Here is a 15,837-nt window from a genome sequence, read left to right on the forward strand (position 1 = left end):
TTTTTTTTTTTTACTTGACATTATGATTGAGATTAATCCATCTTGTTGCATATAGTTAAAGATCATTTTTCCAGTGCATGAACAGACCACAAACTTATTCATTCTATGTTTAACAGGGTGTTTTCCAAATTGGGGCTACTATGAATAGCAGATATGAACAGAGTAAATTTGTTTTAAATTCCAAATACAATGAACACAAAGGAATATACAAAAGAAATTATTTTCAACTCTGCTCAAGCAGTTATACAAATAAAATTCTAATAAAAACATACAAACATACTTGCCTAAAAATTTTGGCTAGAATACGTCTTAAATTTATGATAAATTACCTAAATATGATGAAAAAGAAAGTTCTGAATGCCTACGCCAAATAAAAATTAGACAGTTATGTCTGTGCTTTAGACATGCTTGAGTAAAGCTAAAGGAAAAAAAACAGTGTCTCCATTTAATTTCACATTGCAAAATAAATTGTGAGAAGCATCTAAAGAAAAGGTCTATTAAACTTCTCAGATTACACATTTATTGTAGAGTATTTCATTTAACAAATATCTGAGTCAGACATTCTGCTAGATGCTTAGAAAAAGAGGCAGAGAGGAGTTGCAGTCCTTGTCTAGGGTATAAAATTCAAAAGTAAAACAGGGTAGTTGAGGGCTAGATTTGAGTACAGGTTGTGATTCAAGTGTATAGAAGGATGTCAAACTCAAGCTCTGTAAGGTGAGAGCAGGCTTTCCAGGAGGCGTGACATGAGCTAAGTCCCAAAGAACTAACAAAAATAACTTGAAAACGGGACTAATGTTTTAATCAGGGATATATTCTGTGCAGAAGCCCATCTGAGAGATTCAAAACGTGCAACAACATGTGAGTGTCAAAAATCACTGGACTGGACTGAGGTTGTAGTTCAGTGGTAGAGTGTTTGCCTAGCACATGGGAGACCCTGGGTTTGATCCTCAGCACCACATAACGATAAATAAATAAGATCATTGTGTCCATCTACAACTAACAATTTTTAAAAAAAAATCATTGGATTAACCTAAAAATGCCAGACACAAGAGAACATATGGTATAATTCCATTGGTTCATACCAAGTTCTAAAACAGGAATCTATAGTGATAGAAATCAGAACAGGGATTGCCTTCGGGGAGTAGAGGGTGAAAAGAGACATAAAGCATCCTTTTGTGATGGTGGGAAATATTCTCTATCTTGCAAATATTAGATTATAGGGAATTTCCAAACACTTAAAAGATGTGAGCATTTCAACATATACACTTAAGATATGAGCATTATGTATGAATTATATGTAAGAATTTAAAAATTAAATAATGAACTACAACATGAAGTAACGTCATCAAAAAACTAAGTGTCCTGGTGTAATTTACATTAGAAATTATCTATTTTTTCAGTCTTTGGCATAATTCTGATTAAAATTTTATGTTCACAAATGTGTTATCAAAATAACCCTATAGAGGATTGCAAGTTCAAAGCCAGCATCAGCATAAGTGAGGCTCTAGGCAACTCAGTGAGACCCTGTCTCAAAATACAAAATAGGACTGGGGATGTGTCTCAGTGGTGGAGTGCCCCTAAGTTCAATCCCCAGTAACCCCTTAACACCCCCACAAAAATAACCCTACAACTTAAAGACAAGGTCAACCATCCATGGGACCACAGGTGGGATCCAAAGATCTAGTACATCTCTTTCTTAATGTCCTCCCTGCCTCTCTAAGCTTGCTACTCAGAGCTCCAGAGCACATTTATACACTGCTACCATGAATGTCCTTGTAGTTCAAACAGCCTTAATTATCTCCTCAGGCTACATTGCTAAAGATGAAATTTTCTGATATAAGGACAAATTCTCAAAGGAGACTAAAATATTTTGTCATGATTCTCTTCATGGCAGTTTTTATCAATTTGTTCTTCCAAAATCAAGACAAATGGCTGTTACTTTGTACAAATAATGGTGTATTGATAATTTTATGGAATGAATTGGTTAACTTCCTTTCATTTTAATTGCTCTAATTTCCAGTAAAGTTGATTGTTACATCTGCATTACTTTTATTATCTACAATGAAGCTTGAATAAGGGCACTCCATATACAAGAATTGTCATCTTGCACCTATTATTTCACATCACCATTAGCAAAAAAAAAAAAAAAAAACAATAGAATTGGGACACACCTCTAGTTTATCAGTGAGACAGAGAAGATCAAATAAGTTACCCAAGGTTTCCCACTGCCAGGAGAGATAGAGCTAGGCTATTGGTCTACATCAGCCTGACAAAAGAGCCCACAATTTCTTACTATACTTGGATCACTAGTAAAATAATAAGACACACAAACAAGCAAACAGAAATGCTATTTAAATGTCCAGCAAGAAGGGTCTATCTTCTTCCAAATATCAATAAGAGGGAGAGTCTTAGGGTCATACACACAAAAAATTCTTCCCCTCTACCTCTTCTGTCAGTTGCACAGTGCCACAGCTTCAGACTATTATTTGAGAGAAGCACCAAGCCACAGAGACTCTAGGGCCTTGCTCCCAGAGTTGACTTCCTGCCTCCAGCAATCATAGCAGTGTAAACTGGGGGCAAGGTGCTTCACAGCTATATGCCTCCATTTTATTAAATGAATGACATGGCATGGAATATAGATAATAGAGCCTACTTCAAAGGATTTTTATAGGAATAATATAACATGAAAAATGACTCTGTGTAAAGTACGTACCAGTACCTCATAAGAACTATATAAATATTAGCTGTCATCATTATTATTATTATTATTATTTTAGTACTGGGAATGAAACCAAGGACCTCATGCATGCTAAGCCTGCACTATACCACTGAGCTACATCCCCAGCCCACCTGTTATCATTATTATGCTTTTGTCAGAGATGAATTGTCAGTGTAATTTGGACCCTGAGAAAAGTCCATCTGAATCTATGCTAATTAGTTCTGGGAACAACTTAATAGGTTCAAATGTCAGGTTCATCTAAATAAAATAAGTGACTAAAGAAGAATCCCACTAGAAAAATATTAACTTTTTGAGTAACTAGTGTGTACCATACACCAGAATTAAAGTTAGACTATTGTTTTAGAAGGTAGCAAATATTTTCACTTTCTTAGACCACTTAATTCTCACATGAAATCTTCTGAACTTGGCATTATTATTATTATTCAATTTTATATATGAAGCTCAGAGAAATTACTATTGCCAAGACCCACAGGCAAAACCAGAACTCCAACTCAAATCTCTTTTTTATTCTAAATCCTTTACTCTTCCACGCATAAGCTGCTAAAGAAGACAGCTAGATCTGAGGATTGGGACAAACCAAAGTAGCATGGTACAAAAACAGATGCATTTTATCCATCAATAAGAAAAAATTCTTAAGATTCTTAAATTTAATTGCAAGGATGAAAGGCCCTACAGATAGGAGGTTAATTAGTTAACAAGCTATAGGCCAAGCAGAAGAAAAGTCCATTTTACATTCCTGAATGTATGTTAAAACTTCTAACTCAAATTCCATCCCACCCCCCTAGGTGCCAACACATCCTACTTGCAAACCCCACCTCCTATTCCAGAAACAGCAAGTAGATTGCCCTCCTGCTCTAAAGGTTGACACTCTGCTTAATCTCTCCAGTCTTTTTCATTGCCAATGTACGTTCAATGTGAACAACCTGTGCCTTCCTTCCCCAAATTTTTAGGCTCACTTTAAACTCATGAGCTCAAGCAATCTCTGTGCCTTAGTCTCTAAATAGTTGGAAATAGGCCACTGTATGGTTCTGTACACATTTTTTAAATGAAATAATGCTGTTTTTTATGTGTTCAGCCAATTCTTCCTAAAATCAGGTATACTTCTTACTTCTTCTTCCACCTCACTGTCATGCTTCCATTGCTGGGCCCAGAAAAGTGTGAAGGGCATGGTGGACAAAGGAAGGAATGAAAATATACCCCTGCTTGGAGGCATTCTGGACATCTTCAAGCCTGGGAAAAGCTGTGCAAGCAGCTGTCATAAACATATGAAGGAGAAGCATGGGTTGAATGGCTGTGAGGCGGGGGGTATTAACCTCACATGTTCTTTACCTGTGCTCACTCAATGAGGCCCACCTCATCCATATTATAGGATCTTCCTTATCCTATATGACCTTCTGTGAACCTCGTCCCCATCCCTCAGTAAGAAGAAATTCATAGTGCCAAGATATTAACAGAAAAATGTTCTAGCAGAAGTATTTTCAATCTAAATTCCAGTACTAACCATAGAACCTTGGGAATGTTACTTAATATTCTAACCAACTTTTAAGTCAATGTTGGGAACCATAAATATACTAAATTAACATAAAGAACTTTGAAAATGTTAAAGCCAACAAGTCTATTGTCTTTGAATCCACAAGGAATCCAATCTTTTTTAAACTATTCTGTTTTGAAAAATAAATAAAGGAAATGCCACTCTGTTTCTCAATTACTGTCCCATGTGCCAGCTATCAAAGAAAAGAAATTCCCAACATCACTCGTGCTCACCCTTCTGGACACTGAGTCTGCTCAGCTGTGGTGCAGCCTTCTTCCACCCAAGAGGTTTTTCCTGCAGAGCAGAAGATCAAAATCTTCAGACTATTGTACCACACACAAAAAAGGGAAGCAAGTATTCAGTGGACATGATCTTCCTGAACTGCTTAATAGTGTCACTCCAATAATTAAATTCTTCCAAAACATATAAGTTGTTATTTCACAAGTTGGCAAGGACTGTGCCAATAATAACTTGCAGAGATCCATAATCTGTACCAATTGAATGCCAGGAAGCCAATCTACTGAGGAAAAAAACCAGGGATTCCTTCAGCTATAAAGGGACATTTCCTTTTTTTTTTTTTTTTGGTTAACAATTTTTCAAATTCCCTACCTCCCCATAGACAATATCTTCTCTAGAAGCTGCTAAAATAAGTCAGTTTAATAAATATAAATATACAATCTAGAGAAAAGAATACATGGAAAAAGAAATAACTAGTGGAAATAATTATATCAAGTGGGCAAAATTTAACAAATGATTAAAATCTTAACAACAACAAAAAAGTTCTTGCTTCATGGATATTTCTCCTTTTAGTGCATTCCAGCTAAATAATAAAGTGGAAATGATAGAGGATGAATGTCACCATTTGCAACCCTGAATGGATCTAGGAATAATTTTCAATGTCTAATATTCCCAAAACAACACAAGTAGACATGATGGACCTCTGGATGGAAGTAGCACTGTCATGTACAAAGTAACTTGCAAAAAAAGAAAGAAAGAAAGAAAGAAAGAAATGTATAAATTACATCTTAATCTCAACAGTCCTCTGGATCTACCAATTTTCAGGAAATGTATGGTATGATAAATTTCTTAAATCACAAAGGATGCAATCAGCAAAATTTAGAATGGAAAATTTTATTGGAAAAAATGACCCCATTTCTCCAATTGCAAGTGGGAAAAAGAAGAGGGAAGCATATATTTTTAAAGGGCTTAAAATATATCAGTCAGTTGTAATAAATAGCATCTATTTGGATCCTGCTTCAATCTTTTAAAAAAATATTAGGAGACAAGGAGAAGAATTTGAACACTGGGTATTCAATGACCGTAATTAATTATTAATGATGTTTTTAGGTGAATGAATGGTATCATAATTTTGTTAAATCCTTATCTTTTTTACATACATTCTGAAACTAATTGCAAATGAATGATGTTAACTCTAGTATTTGCTTTAAAATGATCTAAAATTTTGAAAGAGAAGTGGAGGAAAATGAGGAGTATATTTTGTTAAGAAAAACTCCCAAAAGAAACAGGCAAAAGTAGGACTAATCACTAGATTTTGTATTAATGTAAAGCTTGAAATTATCTAAAAAGCTTATCTATGTTTATTTAATTACCTAGGTGTATTATCTTTATCTAGATTACTCATTATTACTCATTTTACAACTCAATGAGAATTGTAGTTAATAGAAAACAAGCAGCAATAAACAACAATTGAATCTTGTTTGATAGCAAATAGATTTTTCTGTAGAAGCACAAATAATTTCTATCATACCAAAAGCTAGAATTTTAGTGATTTTTTTTCCAACTTTCTTTCAGTCCTCTATTCATTTAATCTCTTTGATTCTCTTTGAACAGGCTTTACATTCTAGTTGGCTATCTCATTAAGAGTTAGTAAATCTTTGACTTGCTCACTTTACATTTATCTTTAAAGTCATGTTATCTTTTTGAAAATTATGTTTTGTCAACATGAGATAGACTTGGCCATGACTAAACATGTTTTTTTTGGTGAGAAAAACATCATGCTATTCTATCTCTGCAAATGGTAGAAATGTATCAGAAAGTTTTTAAAAATTCTAAGTTTAACAAAAAAATATAAAAGTAATTAGCTTGTTATAGTCGTGTTTTGTGATTAAAACAAAAAAATGATATCTCTGGAGATACAATTTTGACCAAAAACAGTTAACATTTTTCAGTCTAAGGAATGGAATCCTTAGAGTAAGAAAACATTTACATTTATATTTAAAATAAACTAAACTTATTAAATTAACCCCATTGGATTAACCAAAGAGTGGTAATGATAAATTTCAACACTAGTAGAAATAGACAGCTAGATTAACTCTTTCTGTTGAAGGGGAATGAAGAGAAGGGAGGGGAGGTAGGAATAAGAAAGACAGTAGAATGAATCTGACATAACTCTCCTATGTACATATATGAATACACCACAGTGAATCTCAACATCATGTACATCTACAAGACTGGGATCCTAATTAGAATAAGATACATACCATGTTTTTATAAATATATCAAAATAGATTCTACTGTCATATATAACTAAAAATAACAAATAAAATTTTAAATAAAAGATAAAATCTTGCTGTATGTTTTGACCTGCCATCCTGTATGTTTAGAACGTGCCATCCCATATCTCGTACCACAAGTGTATCTAATATGGTCATTGGAATGAAAATGATCTTGGTTCCAAGACAAAGAAGTATAAGCTTTTTCCTGTCTTTTCTATACCTTGTGATGGTTTCCTTTCCTCTATTGTGTATAAACCATATTTCCTCCCATAGTAAACATATTTGATCATTTCTTTGATATATGGAGTAGTAACTAAAAATTATCTGACTTTTCATTTTTGCAGCCCAGGATAGCTCTAGAAAACTCAGGGTTCCACTGAACTCAGAAGCAAATCCATCAACATCCTTCTGCTTACCTTGGCAAACACTCTTGTAGTTAGCACAGCAGTCTCGCTTCAGCAAACAGTCCTCTGCACAGGAGCAAAGACTGGCCACCTTTCTGCTTTCCCCACAACGAGATGAACTGCATGACCATATTTGAGCTGTAAAATTATGCAATTCAGTTCTGGGCATTTATCTTAAGTATCCAATTCAAAAGGTACAAATTTGATGCATTTCTCCATGTGTTTTTATAAAACAGTCAAATTATTGTGTTATCTGCATTAACAAATGAAAACATATTAAAGAAGAAGCAATCTATTCCTTAGCATGAGGGCAGAGATAAATGCAGCCCTATAAGCTGCAACCCTGATCCCCTCACAGATGCACTCTGAGTTTAGAAAAGCTCTAAACATGGGTCCTATTTCCACCCAAGGGTAAAAATTTCCCATGGTGAAACTCCATTAGTCTTGACGAGTCATGGCTACCCAAGAGCAGCTTTGTCCAGCCTTGTCTAAGGACAGCCAGCTAGGAAGAGACAGTGGTGATAATAATTCAAGGAGCATATCATTCATGTCTTTAGGGCCACAGGCAAGTCAGATAGAAGTGGTGGGACAACTCCAACTACACCTTTGGTGTTCTTCCAGGCTTTGTACTTAGTGTGAGAGAAGTTTAAATAAATCCCATTGCTAACATCAACATGAAGCTGAAGGAAAGCTGTTTCCCATTGCCACCTGCTAGGAAACAATGACTAAAATCAACATCAGCCTGTGCTTAAACAAACACATTGGATAGGTGAATGCTGGGTGTGTCCACTGTGCATAGAGTTCTTCATTCCCAGTCATTTATTACTTAGAAAGAAGAGATCTGGGGAGATAAAGTAAAGGGAGTACAGATAGCTATCTATAGAGAGTTATCCCCTCCCTTTTACACTTTTCAGAGAACATAATGTAAAGAATTCTACTATTCTAATCTTCACTCTTATCCAACCACTAGCTGCCCTCCACCTTCCCTGACTATTTAGAGAATTAAATACTAAAACTATGTCTTCTATCTGGTGGATAGTGTTTCTCAAATTGTGCTTTGAGAAGTGCTGGCAGCAGAATGATTAAGAATTATAATTTTCAAATCTTAAGAACCTTGAAATTTAAAACCAACTGCAAATGAAACTAAGATGTTTATCTCAAGCTATAGTAAAATCCACTGGGATTTACATAATTACATGGCATTTCATCCTGTAGATAGTTGTCCTTTTATTTCAATCAACTAAAGTGTGGACTCTGTTGATCTGTAAAGGGTGATTGGTAGTAACAGACTCTGTATAAAAGGTGGTATGGAGTGAATTGTGCTCCTAGAAAGATGCTGAAGTCCTAACCTCCAATATCTCTGAATGTGATCTTATTTGGAAATGTGTCCAGATTACACACAGATAATCAAGTAAAATGAAATCATCAAGGTTGGTCCTAATCTAGTATGACTGATGTTCTTATAAAAAGGAGAAATTTGGATACAGATACACACAGATACAAGACTGTGTGAAAAGACACAGATTTTGTGAAGATGAAAATTGAGTTTGGAGTTGTGCCACTATCAGCGAAGGAATACCACCAACCCACCAGAAGCTAGAGGACTGGCAAAGAAGAGATTATCCCTCACAGCCTTCAGAAGGACATAGATCTTCCAATATCTCAATCTTGGACTTCTAGCTTCCAGAAACTTCCAGACAATGGATTGCAGGTTTTTAAACTACTAGGTTTGTGGTACTTTGTTGTGGCAGTGCTAGGAAACTTGTACACAAGGTATGTAGGTAAAAATTTGGATATGCATTAATGATAACACAATCAAGGTGATAATAAGTTTTTCTTGAAACTCATACTTGATTCCACACAGACACTTATAAAGTCCCAGCAGCAATCCATTCGGTCTCTACACCCTTCATCACACCGGCAGCCCAACTTTCCTCTAAACGATGAATCAAAGCATTTTCTCCTGCAGCTCTCTGTAAAACAAAGGACATAAAGATGGTACTATTTAGAAGTTAACCTGTATCTCATTCGCAGATGGTAAAAACACATAAAAGTACTTAGCACAGGCTAGCAAAAACAATTTAGATGCTTTTTATGTTCAGTATTATCTGCCAGTGAACTGTGTTAAATAATGAGTCACTGGTATTACAAGGAACACATGGAAGCACACAGTGAGTGAGATGATTCCATTGAGTCTTGGGAAAGGGATCAGGATTATTTAAGCAAAGAAAGGCCAATTCGGAGAACAGCACATAAGACACAATGGCTGAGGGGTAGGATTAAAAGGTAAAGATGGGGAGAGGAAAGCTGCAAAGGCCATATTAAAGAGGCTTGAAGCCCAAACTTTGGTAATGAGAAGCTCTTAAAGAATAAGCAGAGAACAAGTAATTAGATCTGTGTTTTATGTACTTATTCTGGAAAATAGGTGAAAGAAGAGACCTCTCTGACCAAGACATTCAAAACCAAAATGATAAGGGCCTAAAGAAGATTGTAGAAGTAGAAACAAAGAACTTATAAATGAGCTTTCAGAGAAATTAGAGTGCAGTTAAGAGGAGGACAGATTTATATAAAGAGTGAAGAAGGAGAAAGAGGCAAGAATGCCTTCCAAGATGTTGGGCAAGGACCTGAAGGAAGGTAAGGTCAGTTTTGCTGGACATCCAAGCAGACAGATACCCAGAAGGGAATCTGTATATTTGGATTTGAAGCTCAGGAAAGAGCGAGATAAAAATAAAGATACTAATTTTTGGAGTCCTCAGTATATTAGCAATAATAAGCAATGAGAACACCATTCTCACTGTGACGTCCTCATTAAAAAGTGTGTACTCAGCTAAATACAATTTCTCCTTGCCATGAATTCCTATTGATGCTTTTTACCTATAATTTTCTGTGATACTCATTACTCCCTTTGTACCCCATTGAAGGCAAGGAGGGTATAAATGGTAAGACTGGGACAATTCAACTATGTGTACCTTGTCCCCATCTCTTGAAAACCATTACATAGTTTTAAATTTATATGTTTATTTATTACATACATATTATTTTAGAATCATTATGTTCCCTAGTCATTGAGATAAAATGATAAATAATGCAGATAGTTATAGAGACTTTATAGTAATAAAATATTTTTAAGAAATGGTAGTGATAGGCCCAGGTACAGTGGCATATTCTTGTAATCCCAGTGACTTTGAGAGGCTGAGGCAGAAGGGTCAAAACTTCAAGATCAGCCTCAGCAACTTAGTGAGGCTCTCAGCAACTTATCAAGGGCCGGTCTCAAAATATAAAAAAAAAAAAAAAGACTGAGGATGTAGCTAAGAAGTAAAGTACCCCTGGGTTCAAAACCCAGTACCAAAAAAAAAAAAGAGAGAAAGAAAGAAAAAAAAAGAAATAGTAGTGACAAAGCAACAATGAATACTACATGGAATTAGGACAACTAGTTAGCTATACGGGGAGAGAAGACATCTTAATATTCTTACCTAATGACAAATACAAAAATTAATATTAGAGGCCTAACAAAATATAAATGTCTCAGGAGTCAAGTATCAATTTTAAAATGCATAAGAGAGGTGAAAGAGGAGGAAGATCAACGTGAGAGGCACAGAAAGTAAGGGCCCTCACATAATGTAGCTCCTCAACTCAGACTCCAAAGGAGACAAAACAGAACTCATATGCTTTTCAAAGTTCTAAAACAGAAGTTTATTTAGCTTTTGAGAAACGAGGTCATTTTTCACTAATAAATTAATGAGATATGCTGTTGTTTATGTAAATGTATAACATCTATGAAGGTTACATGATGACTTGAAATAAAGGGCTTAAAATGTAAATTTAAAAAAGAAAAAGATAAAGGAAAGAAAAAAAGCAGCACTCCAGACTCAAAGACTCACAAGCTAGAGGAATTTAGTGGTGACTTTGGTATCAAAATAGACACAGGGCTAGGGTTATGGCTTAGTGGTAGAGTGCTCACCTAGCACATGCAAGGCCCTGGGTTCAATCCTAAGTACCACATAAAAATAAATAAATAAAATAAAGGTATTTTGTCCAACTACAAAAGAAAACAGCCACAGAGGAAGACAGTACAATGAGAAAAGGAACAAGCCTTACTGTGAAATCTAAACAGACGGTCAGAAGACCTTTGAGGAGAGCAGGATGGCATGCAACATGAGATAAAAATCAAAATAAATAAGAGAAAACCTTGGTTAACAAGGAAATGACACAGGAGGCCAAAGAGTTGAGACACACACACACACACACAATTAATATTCAGATCCTCTAAAGGAGATATTCCACAAACATAAAAGTAAACTACAATAAAAAAGAAAAACACCATTCAGCATGCTCTCAGAAATAAAAATATAACAGTAGCAATGAAAACCATAGCAGAGGCATGTGGTAGGCACAATTAAGATCCTCAAGAGGACTCCATATCCTAAGCACTGCTACCAAGAAGTTGTTGACTTATATAATAAATGGACTTTACAAATGTAAGTAAGGCTACTAATTGACTGATCTCCTGGAAGCCAAGAACAGAATGGTAGTTAATAGAGGCTGAGGTGAGTAGGAGGGAGAGAGGGAAAGGGAAAGGTTGATCATTAGGTACTAAGTTACAAACAGAACCAAGAAATTCTGGAGTGCTATTGCACAGTACAGTGACAACTGATAAGAATAATTTCCTGTATATTTGGGAAAACTAGAAGACAGGACTTTGAATGTTTTCACCATAAGGAAATGATAAGTGAGAAGTTAGCTAGGTTTACCCTGATTTGAACATTATACAATACATACATGTATCAAAACATCACATGGTACCCCATAAATATGTACAATTTGTGTGTTTTTATGCACTAGTTAAATTTTTTTAACTAAAAAACAGGTATACCTCAAAATGTAAACAACAAATGAAGATGATATTATTTTTAAAAGCTGCAAAATTGATTAGACAAAAATGTTTGAGCAGCAAATATTATTACATCAAATTGCCTACCAAGTTTCCCTGGGGAAAGTTCACATGAAGAGATCAGTAAGGTTAAGAGATGTGAAAGATCCTAGAGAGATCATGAGCAATGTAAAAATGATTACAAATTAGAAAAGCACCAAATTTCTTAAAAGCAACACTGAAAACGAAGAGACTAAAAGGTAATATCTTCAAATCTACAGAGGAAAATTATTTTCACCTTAGAATTCAATATCTAGGCAACCTACCCAATGTTAGATTAGGATGTCAAAGATGCATTTAGATAGGCAAGGACTCGAGTTTTATCTTCTATGCATCCTATCTTAGGAAGCTACCAAAGACATTCTGTAGTAAAATAAGGAAGTAAAGCAAGAAAAGGAGACTTAATGAACACAATCTGCAACAAAACAGACAGGCTGATGTTAGAAAACACTGGCCATATACCAAGTCCAAAAAGCAACCAACATGGATGTGATTAACAGGACAATGAAAGAAGTTAAAATAAAAGATATTATACTATATGCAAACTTTTTGTGGTCAAAAACATAATGCCAAGGGTTGGTGGTAATGTGTGATAAAGGTAGGGTAGGCTGTGGAAAGTGGGCTAACTGGAGTGAAGAATGGTGAACACTGTCCAGAGGTGGAGCTTAGAGAAACAGAGGTGGTAGGAGATAAATAATAAAGGGGATAAAGATGCTAAATGCTAAGGAATGTTAAAAAGGATGAATATGGCAAAAGAGAAGCTAGGAGAGGGAACAGAATGATGCCACAAAAAGACTGAGATGGAGGAAGAGAAAAAGGTAAAATGACCCTGGGCAGTCAACCAGTACTGAAGAAAGAGTGTGAGTGAAAGAGCTGAAAGATTTTATTCAGAGATTAATACATGCCTTTTGCAATCAATTTATGCAATTTTGAAGATAAACTTGCCAAGAAATGATGCCCATTTTTGAGCACTTAGATCAGCAAACTACTACTAAAATGGCCTGCCAATATTCATTAGAGTAAGGACTAGCACCACCGCTTAGAGACACCACAGTCAAGTGAATAAGAGAGGATAGCAATGTTCCAGCTAATATTTGCCTTTCCAGTTTTACTGGATCCTCATATTATAAAGGGGAATAGAGTATTAATTCTCAAGTGAAATCCTGACCAAAAAGTTGTCAGTTGACCTCTCCAAGTGGTCCCCTACTGAAAAGCACCAACACTTTTCCCCCAGAGTTAAGATAGAAGTTATCAGTCAAACTGAAAGGAGTAATGAATGTTCTAACAACTGCTCCTGCTTCATCTTAGTAAAAATACCTAAATAATAGATTAAAAAATGAAAGAAAATGCTTTTTAGAGTCACTCATAAATGGTGTGTTTATTAGGCATACTAATGGGATACAGAAAAATGGATGTGAAGTGTTTATATATTGGGGGCATGCATTTCCTATTTTTCTTTGCTTCTTATGAAACAAAATTTTCAAAGTTTTACTATATTTCATCACATAATTGTCACTACCACATTAACATACATTCATAAGTATCCCATTCATCCTAACCTTGAACCAAAGACAGCTTAGTAATAAATAATTTCTAAGTAATAGGGGAACAATGAAAAGAGAAATTTCAGAAAAAAAAAAGCTTTACATAATGGTCACACCCCACTTTTTTGCAAAAAGAAAAATTAGCATAAAATCTGCAAATACTATGGTGAAACAGAGCATTATACACCACTTTTCAAGATTTGGCACTGCCTAACCAAGATATAATAAGATTTCAGAGATGGAATAATATTAATATGGTATCAAGGTACAGGACAGGTGGCAGGAGGTCCTAGAGGTAGGACAGCAAAGGCTTCCAAGTCCAAGAGGCTGTACATTTTGTCATCAGATATATACAGTTACAGTAGGAGCGGAACAGAAAGTCTGTGGTCAATTATCAAAGTTCTCTGTACTGGAATAATACTTGTGCAGGAGCTTTTGTGTGAGGACAGAAGAATAAAGTCCAGAAATGATAGTGGACAATGTTAAACACAGATGGGGGTTTCTGGGGAGTGAGGTGTGAGAAGGGAAAGGATTGGAAGGAAAACTAGGCATAGAGGAGAGAAGAAACTTGGGTGAAGACAAGTTTTTAATGGATTAAGGCCAGGAGAAACAAGAAATAAGAGAATGTTTTGGGGAAAAAGAGAACAAAAGGCTGACTGGTATACCTTCATTGTCTTGTGCCCTGAGTCCAAGTCCCAGGCCTAATCCAAGTGACAGGATCACCAACAAAGCAAGAAGAACCTATTACAAAAAAGGAAAAGTCACCTTTATAATTTTTTTTAAATATACGAAGTTATAAATAACCACAGTCACAGTGAATATTAAGTACCCACAACATTTGAGATCCAATAATGATAGAGGTACATTATTTGTTTAATCACCCCAAATAGGAAAGATTTGTAAAGAGTTTTAAAATACCATTTATTGTATATCTCCATGTCCAAACACTTTCATAGTTTAAATAAAATGAGCTTAACCCCAAATTAAATTAATTGAGAATTAAAACCATAAGATCCTTTTGCCTTTGCCATTTTTCTTTTTTCTTGTGTGTTTTTTTTAATTTTATTAATTCCAGTGGGGGGTCTCACTATGTTGCCCAGGATGCTCTCAACTCATGGCTTCTAGCAATCCTCCTACCTCAGCCTCCCAAATAGCTGGGACTATAGGCACACACCACCACACCTGGCTTCATTTTGTTTTAACTAGGCATCGTGGAAATCATTTCTAGTAAGGCACTCCAGGATTCAGCACATGTGTTGTTATGGAAACTTAACTTGGCAGGGGAAGAATTGACTGTTGATGAGGGACAGATTTCCACACAATAATAACAAAGCAAGAACTCAAGGGACAGTGGGGTGGTGTTGAAACTGGGGCAGCAAATAGAAGACCTGTTTCCCCAAAAGTTTGATGGTGAAGGGAAAAAACAGAGCAATAAAATCAGAGCTTTTTATTTTATTCATTAAGACAAAGGTGATCCTGCCACATAAAAAGACAAGAATGAGAAGACAGACAAAAAAAAAAAAAAAAAAGACTTTCTCTAGAATTTAATTAAATTAGGATAAAATCAATAGTTTAAAAAAAAAGGTATGATTATTTAGTATCTCACCCTCTGGCCTTAAAATGTTCATGCAATAAACAAGTGACTTGGGGGGTAATTGTAATCATGCGAAAAAGTCAGTGCTGCAAGGTTTCTGTTGGGAAGCCAACTTTTAATTAGACATTAACCTATGGTTACTCAAATTTCTTACTTGTAGAATATGATTACAAATGTTAACTTGCATTGGAGTTGTCATAGGAATCAAGCTGAATTTTAGCATTTGTCATAAAGCTAGAAAACTAAAATTAAGAACTGTACTTACGATACAAATTATTTTGTATTTCTTGACAGTGTTCTTCTTAGCAGGCTCTTCCGTTGCTAAAGTTAGCATAGAATCCATTGTTCCAGACTCTGCATAAACCTGTTTGGCCAGAAGAGAGTGGTGTTCCTTCTTTCCTCTAGTCTGTAAAGAGAAACCATACTGAGTTACATAGCTGTGCCTGACTTTTAAAGAGCTCAGCTCTTTAGTGATTGCGTAATCTAGAAAGGATAAAAATATTGTAGTAATTGTAGTGCCAAAAGGTTCAAGTCTGTTACTAGGACATTGTTTACAACTGTCCTTTTTCTCCTAATAA

General features: G+C 35.3%; 1 protein-coding gene across 1 annotated transcript in view; it reads right to left on the reverse strand.

Annotated features, from left to right (window-relative positions):
- The window catches only part of Enpp3 (ectonucleotide pyrophosphatase/phosphodiesterase 3), a 79,967-nt gene extending 64,365 nt beyond the window's left edge, over window positions 1–15,602 (reverse strand). The window contains exons 1-5 of the mRNA XM_027938500.2: window positions 15,525–15,602; window positions 14,331–14,406; window positions 9,042–9,164; window positions 7,204–7,329; window positions 4,505–4,565 (exon numbers count right to left, since the gene is read on the reverse strand). Coding sequence (XP_027794301.1) covers window positions 4,505–4,565; window positions 7,204–7,329; window positions 9,042–9,164; window positions 14,331–14,406; window positions 15,525–15,602 — 464 coding nt within the window. The remainder of the gene's footprint in view (window positions 1–4,504; window positions 4,566–7,203; window positions 7,330–9,041; window positions 9,165–14,330; window positions 14,407–15,524) is intronic.
- Between the last annotated feature and the right edge of the window lie 235 nt (window positions 15,603–15,837).

This window comes from Marmota flaviventris, chromosome 6, assembly GCF_047511675.1.
Source record: "Marmota flaviventris isolate mMarFla1 chromosome 6, mMarFla1.hap1, whole genome shotgun sequence".
NCBI lineage: Eukaryota > Metazoa > Chordata > Mammalia > Rodentia > Sciuridae > Marmota > Marmota flaviventris.